The sequence below is a fragment of the Sceloporus undulatus genome, chromosome 2, assembly GCF_019175285.1.
Source record: "Sceloporus undulatus isolate JIND9_A2432 ecotype Alabama chromosome 2, SceUnd_v1.1, whole genome shotgun sequence".
Taxonomy (NCBI): domain Eukaryota; kingdom Metazoa; phylum Chordata; class Lepidosauria; order Squamata; family Phrynosomatidae; genus Sceloporus; species Sceloporus undulatus.
In genome coordinates this window covers 331888940-331899598 of record NC_056523.1, presented here as the reverse complement: position 1 = coordinate 331899598, position 10659 = coordinate 331888940, and the positions used below count along the sequence as shown (strand labels likewise).

The 10659-nt window shown below is 50.7% G+C and overlaps 1 protein-coding gene across 6 annotated transcripts in view; it reads right to left on the bottom strand.

Annotated features, from left to right (window-relative positions):
• Positions 1-10659, bottom strand: part of UNC13B (unc-13 homolog B) — a 295806-nt gene that overhangs the window by 14694 nt on the left and 270453 nt on the right. For 5 of the 6 annotated variants that reach the window (XM_042454370.1, XM_042454371.1, XM_042454372.1 and 2 more), the window contains 5 exons: positions 10242-10365; positions 8921-8977; positions 7309-7389; positions 5716-5863; positions 2496-2588 (listed from right to left, as the gene is read on the bottom strand). In XM_042454370.1, the coding sequence (XP_042310304.1) occupies positions 2496-2588; positions 5716-5863; positions 7309-7389; positions 8921-8977; positions 10242-10365 (503 nt within the window). The remainder of the gene's footprint in view (positions 1-2495; positions 2589-5715; positions 5864-7308; positions 7390-8920; positions 8978-10241; positions 10366-10659) is intronic. The other variant, XM_042454369.1, reaches the window with a different exon arrangement.

Genomic DNA, 10659 nt, shown 5'->3' with positions numbered 1-10659 from the left:
GACAAGGTGCGCAGGAAGGCTTCAGAACTTCCTTCTGCCCCGAGTGTCCTTTTTCTTATAACCTTGTTGGTATCTAGGTTGGGAAGATTGGCGCCTGTCAGAAGGAGCAGCCGGTTATTGGGGTGCCCTATTCTGGGGGCCTTTGTCCTGGTTATAGTAAGACTGCTCTTGTTGGTGGTAGCGGTACTGAGAAGAGGGGTACCAAGATCTCTGGGAGGAGTACCTTTGCCGTGGGGTCTTAGAAGAGGTAGCTGACATACCATGCTTTCTGGCCGCAGTCTTCATACGGTACCGAAAGCTGAGTTTCTCGTCTGTGCCCTTGTTGAAGAGGCCCGAGTTGTCAAAGGGCATGTCTTCAATCGCTGCCTTGGCGGAGATGATTTGTTGACCCGCCATAAGGTGTATCTCGTTGCGCAAGGCATTCATCATCCGTCTCCTATCATCAGGGAGTTCATTAATGGTAGGGTCCATCTTTTCCACAAGAAATTGGATGTATGCGCCCATACAAGCAGTGTAATTGGAGATCTTCATGTCCAAGGCTACTGAAGCGTAAAACTTTTTCGCCAGCCCATCCAACTTCTTGCTATCCTTGTCAACAGGTGATGAGGAGGGCCTGCGAGCAAAGGAAGTCTGCGCACCCTCCACGATGGCCGAGTTCGGTTTAGGGTGATTAGAGAGCCAGGAAGGAGCTGACGGGGTGACCCTGTATAGGTTCTCAATCTTCCTTGAGGTAGATGAGATCGTGGCCGGTGTTTCCCAGGACCGCTTAGCTATTTTCTCCAGTGATGGGAGATAGGCGAGGGCTGGAGGAGCTGGCGCTGACCCATGGATTCTTCTCTCCACCGGGTCTAGGGCGTCGTCATCGGGATGAGCCACCTCCAATTTGAGGGCGTCTGCCATTCTAATGATACGGTCCCCGAAGGCCTTTACATCGTCCGTAGGGGATGGTGCTGCAGGTCCCACGGGGACAAAGGAAGAGTCTGCATCCGACCATGGAGACATCGAGTGGGATGGGGATGGAGAACGGGTCCGCAAACGAGTTCGGGACCGAGAGCGGCTCCCAGTGCGAGGAGTTGGAGACCTGTCTCTCCCAGCACCACAGTCCACGTCGACTGGCTGGGCCGGGGCGGTGCGAGTCCTCGTAGGTCCAGGGATGTTGCGCCGGAGATGTGAGGGCGCTACTGGAAGGAGGTACTGGCCGGTTCGATGGTCGTACACAAGGTCTGGGTACGACTCGAATAGGTCTTGGTCAGGGGGTCCCTTGTTGAGGAGATCGTAGGCTGTAGCTGCGTCTGCCTCTGCTCCTAGGGCACCTCTGTCCTTGCCGACGGGGGTATGGTGTCTGTCCCGGATGGGTGAGCGGGACCGGGATCTTGGCCTCTGCCTAGGGGAGAATGGTGCATCCGAATCCGGAATCTCTCCCTCCGACTCAGACGAGCGGTCTAGGTCCACTATCTGCAGTTGGTCAGCTGGTACGGAGAGGTGACTTGACACCAAGATCCTCGGTTCGAGCGGCACCGGGATGGAGGCTGAGATCGGGATGGGAGTTGTCACAGTCACATCCTGAAGATCTGGGACAGTCGGTGATGCCAACACCGGCGGAGGCACTGAGACCGTGCTCGGGGGTCCCTTGCGACGGGTCTTAGCGGGCGGCGAAGCTGAGCGGGCCCGTTTGGTGTCTCGTTTCGCGTCCCGGCTGAGACGAGAAGCTTTGGAGGCCTTGTGTTTGTCTCCTTGCTTCTTTTTAGGGATGGAGGCTCCGTCCTCTCCCTCTCCGGAAGCCAATGAAGTGGATGGCTGGCTAAGGACCTTGTCGTAAAGCGCAGCCTTGAGGGTCCGGTCCCTATTTTTTAGGGCCTGCGCGGACATGGCCTTGCAGTGGGGACAAGCCCCCGGGATGTGTGTCTCCCCCAGGCAGAGAACACATTTGTCGTGGCCATCGGCCATGGGGATTTTCACCCTGCACTTGGCACATCTTTTGAAAGAAGCCATTGGAGGAAAAACCATCGTCCATTACCAAATCCGAAGTCAAGCCATTGAGACAATTGAGAGAGGAATGGTCAAGCCGATGTCCGAATCCGTAAGAGTGGTCAAGAAAGCCGTTTATAGAAGCCAGAGATTCACAGTTAAGAAAGCTAACACTAGCGAAGTTCCTTGAGCTGCTTAGCGCGGCGGAATGAAGGAACTGGAGAGCAGCAGGGCCACTAGGGGACTTATACAGGGGTGCCAAAAAGTTGCAGAAAGATACATTGCATTCTGCCTAGAGATTCTAGAAATTTCCGGAGTTTGCTGCGCAGGCGCAGAATAACCCATTTGTGTGATACACAGAGACCACAAAGAAGAAAGTAAATGCAGATACCCCTTCTCTAGCTGGGTTGGCCAGGTCCTTGCAGATCTCTGGTAAAGGAACACACTTGCCCTGGCGGGTCTCCTGGGTGGCCAGGGTGAGGAGGAGCAGCCCACTGTCCCTATGAGGAAGTCTTGTGCTGGCTTACCTTTCACAGTCACCTTATGCTCCCCAGTGCCTGGGTGGGTGTACAGATCAATCTGGATGGAGACTTCACCCACAGGGTCGTCCACTCCTGAGCCTGAGGCGAAAGAGAGGAAGAGGCTACCTTGGAATACAATACAACCGGGGAGGCAATGGGGCCTTCCTTGCCCATACTGTCTCACAACCCCAGAACCACTGGCCTTTCTCCTGCTATTGCTGGTGTGTCCTGGTGTCCTGGCTTTGCTTGAAGAACAGAGGAAGCCCTTTCCTCCTCTGGACACTCCAATTCTCTTTCTCTCAAGGACAAATCTATCTAGCTCTTCTCCCTACCTTTGTGCAGGGATGCAATAGTTTCAAGGCTAGTGATCTTCCTTCTTCCCTTCGCTGCTGTCTGGACAAACCTTCTCCAGACTAAAGGTTATTCAGGCTATGGTGGGCAACCCAGCACAAAGTGCTCTTGCAGCCCCTCTCCTTCCTGCCTTTTGTATAAGGTGCTTCTGTTGCATCCTAGCCCATGACACCCATCTTGGTTTTTTGCTACTGAGAATTCATACACGCCCCTCCAGCAACTCTGCTCCTCTTCCCCTACTTCACAGAAACACATCCCACAGCTGACATTTGCACTGTGCCTGCTGATGCATTTTAGCACTCAACTGGACAAAGTGAAGACAGGCAGTGGGTGAACGCTGTGGAGATGACAGAGCTACCTCCCAGAACAAACCCACACCTGCCACTCCACACCTCATGGAAGAGAAAAAAAGATACAGTAGCTCCCTTTGGCCTCCAGAGCAGCCAGCGGCTCTCTGTATGTGTGTGACTTTACAATCTGGGTTTGATATATCAAGATGGCATTTAGAACACGGAAATCCAAAGGTCCAATGCAAGCTCTGCTGAGCCTTGTGAGAAGAGGGGGATCTGCTCACCCAAAATGGGCATGCACCTACCCACAGACCATGTGAACTTGGCCTTGGTCCAAATCTGGAGATGTCCTCTGCCTTCCCTGCATCATACAAGCCTCTAAGCATTACAGAGACTCTTCCAGATCTGCAACAAGGACAGGAACCCTGATCGGAGCCATCACTTGAGTGGTCCTTGATGTTGTGAGACAAGGCCTTGGATTGGTTTGTGCAATATTTGGGGTGCTGCCCTGAGCTAATACTACCCAACTTGACTTCTTTTTTTCACCTAACTCCAAATATGACCTTGGCATCTAATGCACAGAGTATTCAAAGGAGCTTGCATGGTTCTATAGCACAAGGTGGGCAAAAGATGAACCTTGGACTGGTTTGCAGGTCCCCCAGCTGTTTTCTGTGGCCTGTGACATCCCCTCCAGGCTCTCTAGACTACCTTTTCTCTAGCCAAAACAGAAGAAGGAGGACTGCTTTTCCTAGAAGCAATCCACTCTTTCAATGCACTACAGGACCCCATAATCTCTTCCACACCAAAAAATATCAATTTCCTTTCAATTAAAATTGGCTGTCAGGCTACTTTTGATTTTCTTTCCCACTTCTGGGATCATCCTTGGCAGTTTGAAATCTCCCAGGGAGAAAAAAAAACCATCTCCTGAACCTGCTCTGGTTGTCCACGCTTGCTGCAGAGTGCCACTAAATCAGGGACCAAGTTGGCTGTTCTTGCATCCTGGGCCACCATGTTCTCTATGACATCTGGCATGGAAGACTGGCAGAGCACCCCTGGACAGCTCATACTGCCTTCCAGCAAAAGGTGTGAAAGGGGGATGGGTAGGGCTGTACTCCACAAGCCACACCAAAGGCAGGTATTCCAGGAGGGAAAGGAAAGGCTTTGAGGAATCGACAGAGAGACTAGGTGGTTTGTTCTGTAAAGGGCAGAAAAAGGTGAGGCAGAGGGAAGGGCTTCAAAAGCACACCACATTTGGAGCTGGTCAATGTTGGTATGGCAACATCGGCCTGGAACGTACCCTTCTCAGGACGGATATTCTCACTAGCTGTAAACCTAATACCTTTCCCACCATGCACTGTGGTGAGCAACAGGCCACAGAGGGAGAGAGAGAAAGAGACACAGAGAGATGAGTCAGATTACAGCTCAGTTGGTCACAATGCACAAACAGACAGGCTGCCCTTGGAAATGTGGCTGGTGCTGCTGGGAAGGCTCCAGGACAGGACAAGGAAGCCAGCATAGCAGGCAGAGAGGGGGTCCCCCAGCAGGGATGCCAGCTGAAGACCCTGCCAGATGGGCTGGATGGCATCTAGTGCCTTTGCCACAGATGAGGGGAAGGATCAGAGAACAGGCACAGAATCCAGTGCTCCAATTCTGGAACATTCCTAGACTCACTCTTGGAAGTTGGCTGCATGCAAATAGGGACAAATGTGGCCCAGCAGGAGGAGGAAGCTGGAAACTGCCACTGTTCCTCCCAGTCATGACCCCAGAAGCTCAGAGAGCTTGTGTGTTAACTCTGGGCTCACTTGCTGTTCATCCATGGGTCAAGAAGGGACCCCTGAGCACCATAGCTGTGGCTGTCAGCCCACTATTGGCTTTCTGGTGACTTTTGATGCCAGAAAACTGAAAGGAGGTCAATCTGCATCCAGGAGTGAGGAAGGCAAGTCTGATCCCTCCTGTTACCTTTGCCTGGCCTCCCTCCTCTCCCATAACAGAAGAAGCCATGCTAGCCACTGAACAGAAGCCCTAGGTTCAATGTGCTGGGGCAGAATGCATGGTGCCTTTGACTGGTGAGATTTAAGAGGAGGGGAAGGAAGACAGCTATGGGCAGGGCAGGTGCAAGAGAACATCTGCAGCACACAACATGCCTTCTTGCTGTGCCGCCTTATAAGGGACTCTCAGGATGTCTCCCAGCACCATTCTTCTCCCAGAAAGAACACTGCCCAAAGCCAACCCTTGGGTCACTGAAGCAACCATGCAAAGCTCAAGGTCCCACAAGGGGGCGCCATCCACCAGGAGACGCAGCTGGATGGAGGCTTTGATTTCTTGCCCTCTGATGCAGACACTATTTTGCCATGACAGCACTCTCTCATGACACAGAAGTGGGACAATGCCCTTGCCCTGCCTCCCTTTGCCCTGATTCCAGTCGCCTTACTCCAAAGGCTCTGCTAGCTTTCTTCTGTCGTGACCACCCTGGCGATGGCACCCCTTTCTCACACTGGGCATCTCAGCTCAGGCCATGACCTATTTGGACTCACTGCTACCTGGGTGGCAAAAATGAGAGAGAGAGAAAAGTAGTGACCGCTTACCTTGAGCTGTCTGTGTCTGCACAAAGGTCTTGATGAGGGTGTCGGTGGTCTGGGTGTAGAGGGACAGAGCATAGCGCAGTGACTGCAGGTCAGAGCTCTTCTCCAGGAAGGTCTTCTTCAGGCCATTCCCCCCGGCATGGAAGTATTGCTGGGAGGAAAAGAGAAACCGCTGGCAGGACTTGACAGGGTAGGTGCGCAGGAAGGAGTAGCTCTCATATGGCATGAGGAATTTTCCTAGGACTGTCCCAAGCAACCCCCAAGACAGAGGCTGGAAGTCTTCTTCCTTTCCCTCATGGGGAGACTCTTCCCAGCCCTGCCACCAAGTTCTTCCAAAGATGGTAGTGCATGCACTGGTAACCACAAGGCTGGACTTTTGCAGTGTGCTATACACTTGGCTACCTTTGTACCAAGTCCAGAAACCCCAATTGGTTCAGAATATAGCAGCCAGACTGATTATAGGTACATCTAGGAGTGATCAAATTACACTGATGTTAAAAGCACTTCACTGGCTACCAATTAGTTTCTGGGCAAAGTACAAAGTGTTGCTTATTACCTTTAACAAGGTTTGGGTCCAGGTTACCTACAAGATCACCTTCTCCTGTATAATCTGCCCTGTACACTCAGGTCCTCTGGGAAATGTTTGCTCCAACTGGCCAGGGCTAAGTTGACAACTGTCAGCCAAAAGACTTTTTCTTCAGCCACCCCTAGACTGTAGAATGACCTGCCAGAGGAGATACGGGAGATACGACAACTAAAAATGCTGAATGTATTTAAAATAGCACCGAATACTCATCTCTTCTGGTAGGCATATCCAATCGATTTTAAATCATGACTTTTAATTCGTATATGAACTTTATGTATGTATTTTAATGATTTTATAGTATTATATTTTAATTGTGGTTTTATGTGTTTTTAATTGCGCTTTGTATTTTAATATGCTGTACCCTGCCTTGATCCTTGAGGAGAAGTGGGAAAGAAATAGAAATAATAATAATAATAATAACAACAAACTTCCCAATGCCTCCTTCCATTGCCTTTTGGATAAGATCTTCTCTCAAAGAAGTCCACCTCCATCTCTCCCCTCCCTTCATGTTTCTCTCAGTTCCTATTTATTAGAGACAGGAAGAATGAAGGAAGTGGGGTTGACCACCCCAACATGCCAGGGATTCCCCCTGCCCCAAGAGTTTGGACACTCTTCAGCCCAGAAGTCCAGAATGTGGGAGGAGGAAGAGAAGGAGAGAACGTCCCCCCTTGATTAAGAGGAAGTCTACCACAAGATGTCCCTCATAGTAATCTTCTCTATTGTCTCTGGTTGAGTGAACAAGCCACTGAGATAATTACTGCTCTGCAGGCTTATTTCAATTTCAGTATTTTTAAATAGGACCTAAATACCCTAAAGGTACTAGGTCCTATCTGATCTTGGATGCTAAGCAGGTTCATCCCTGGTTAGTACTTGGATGGAAGACTTCCAGGGAATTTCAGGTGCATAGGAAGGAACTGGCAAAACCACCTCTGAGGATTCCGAAAACTTTAGGAAATTCATGGGGTCATCATTAAGTCGACAGGTGACTTGAAGGTGCCCACACCACTTACCTTAATGGTGTCGAGAGCAAGCTCCAGCACTGCGCATTGTTTGGGGGTCAGGCTTCGGGTTTCCTCCTTGACCATGTGATCCTGAAACAGAAGCCAGCAAGGTTAGCAGCAGTTGGAGAGGAGAGACAAAGGGCTCAACCCCCATCTATAGGGGCTCTGCTCAAAAGACAATGCCCTCCTGGATGAAGGAAAGGGTATGTAGGTGGGATTAGGATGAGCATTTGGCAGTGGCAGATGTCAGCAGAAGAAATTGGTTGCGATAAAACTTGTGGAAGGACAGGTAAGGCAAGGCTCCTTCTTACCCAAGGCAGCTGTGATGTGACCACTCAGCCGGCGTCCTGGCAGTTTCACAGTCCCCCTGTGGGAGCGAGAGGGAATCTCCCCCTATGCAGCCAAGAAGGAAACCCCCACCCAAATTTCTCCAGGGATAATCTCTCCCTTGACCCAAAGGCACTCAGACCCTCATCAGGAACTTTCCTCCTCCATCCTGAATGACACTGAAATCAGAAAATCATCAGCCTAGCGCAACCTTTCATGCCAAACTTGCCACTCTGGGAAGGGCAGTTTGGGCATCCACACGGGCACCAAACTTCCAGTCCTGAAATTTGCACTCTGAACCTTGACAGCCACCAGGCCTTCCCTCCAGAAGGCAGCATGGACCACCGGACAGGAGAAAGAGCTCTCATTCCCCTGATAAGAGGGTGTCTCTACTCCCTGGGTCCAAGCCCTTCTGCCCCTTTGCCAAAGCTGGTAGGCTCGGGAAGTGGGGAGGAAAGATATCTGGAACTAGATGAAGCTGTGCCAAGGCAGCACAGTGGCACCCATGCTGCACTGCTTATTTGCTCACATTGCAGGGACCTTTCTCTAATCTTATAGGAGCTGCACAGCAAAGTCAAAATGGAGTTCCCAGCACAGTGGCCAAGGTCTTCTTCCTACACGGACCAACACAGATTTGCAATCCACTGTCCTTCCCCCTCTACTTTCTCCTGCTTTTCTTGAACAGATTTCCAGATGAAATAAAGTATGCACAGAAGATCTTCCTGCTGGGAATGTGGCAAAGCCTTCACATACAAGAAGTGCTCTTCCACAACTCATTCCGGCTGGGATTGTCGTCTCCGATCAGATATGTCTAACTCAGTCACTTTAACAGCCTCTATGAATCTGGAGATGTGGAACAATGGGCAACAAGCACTGGATGCACTGCCCACACACATCACCCACACTCTCCTCCTCCCCATCTTCCAAAATTTCCCAAAGCCACTTTCCCAGGGCTGGATTTGAAGAGAGCTCATGCAATCCACTCCATGTGCTCAGAGTCCCTCTCACCTGGTGACTTGGAGACCCAAGGCCTTTATGCTTGCTGGGACAACTGGTGGTGTAAGGCACAGTCAAGCATCATGCACAAAGCACACAGGTGAAAACCAGTGCCTGGACAAAGCCAGCTCACATCTGGACAGATACTGAACAGGTACTTAACAGATTCACAGCTACAAGACATACACAAGACAAAGAGCAGACACTGTAGTTCTATGGCATATTCATGCACATTGCCACGATCACATGGACAGGAAAGGTGACTTGCAGGAGAGACTACATTCCCAAACACCCATACCTTCAGTTTTGATAAATGTCCCAATTCTTTAGCAGCACTGAAAATCATCTGGGTCCCCTATGTGTGGAACAAGCAAGAGAGGCAGAAAAACAGAGGGGGGAAAGGGTTACAAGGTGAGACTTTCAGCAGGCAGAGGAATAAAACACGGCATCAGGATACAAACACATCAGGATCAACTGTAGCAATGACTCAAGAGGTGGCTCTCTCATTAATGTATATTTTATAGTCTTCTATGCTGCTTTACAGAAGAAAGCAAAACAAAGCCCCCCTCCCAACTTCCATGGATCTCACAGGAACAACAAGGCCACAGAACAAGGTTGCCTCAATGGCCACAGGGGACTCCAAAGACAGAGCCCACGTCCTACAACTTAGGGTCCAAATAGCCATCCTGCTATACTGTATCACATGGGGGCTTACGACGTGCCAAATCTAAAGCATCTCTTACAACACCACAGGAATGAACAAGTGAGGGATTAAACCCTGGTCTCCAGAATTGTAGTCCAATGCTCAAACCATGGGTTCATAAAGGGTCCTGGGCTAGGTAGTCCTTACACCCAAGTGTGCCTTTACAGCTAGGATGCCACAGCCAGCTGGTCCTTCGGTCCAGCCCACAGGCCAACACTGCCATCCATACTGGCCATCCAAGGTTTATGTCAGGGTGCGCAGGACCAAATGCTCAGATTGCCCTCAACATCATGACTCCCTTCCACAGCCAGGCTGCTAGCCTCTGCCCTGAAGAGACAATGCCCTTGCAGCTATCCCTCCCGTCCAGTTCACAGGCCAATGCCACCATGCACACTGGACATTCAATGTTTTTATTCAGGTCCAAATGCTCAGACTGCCTCCAGTGTCTAGAAGTCTTCCTCTTCCACAGGACCATTTGCCAGTCTCCACCTCACTAACAGATACACCCTCTCTTACAGACACTGGTATGCTCAGGACCAGCCCACATTGTAGGAACATCAGAGTACCCTTGGAGAGAGCTCAAACCCATACAAGCCTGTTGAGTCTCACTTCCTTTGCAGACAATGGGCAACCAAATGTCCAAATGGAAAGCCCCCCTCTACAAGCAGGACCAAAAGACTACAGAACAGTCCCTTCCACTCATCTCATGCTCCCCAGCAGAGAGGCACAGGTAATCTGCCCCTGGTCCTGGAGGAACATCCATCCTCAACTCCCCCGCCCACCCAGCACAGCCACACAGGGTTCATTTCCAGACACAGGGCCTACTCCTCTTTCATGCAGCTCAGCCAAGGAGAGAGGCAAGCACAGAAGAGTTCAGCACCACTGACTCCATCTGATCACCTAGGAAGGGTCTTACCGTGTGATCCGTGAGAGGAGGGAGGACGATGATTCTCTCCAGGGTGTTCATCACAACTCTCCAGAGATCCTTCAGCACTCGCTTCAGCACTGTCTTCTCACACACATCCGCAAAGAGAGTCAGGCTGCAAGGGAACATCCAAGGTTGGCTCAGGTCAAGGGTGGGAGGAGAAGGAAGGGCACCTTCCAGAAGGCCCCAGCCACAACTGCCTGCCTGGGCCAAAAGGTTCGCCCAGTGTGGTCTTGGGCCTCTTGGAAGTTCATGGCTGCAGCTCTCTCCTGTTTTGATTCCCCAAGATATTCTGCTCAGAGATATAATGCCTCTGATTATGCAGGCTCCACTGAAACATTCCTCCTCCTGCACCGAAAGAATCTGTCATATCTTTTTAAATAAATAAAATAAATAAAATTTTTATTTT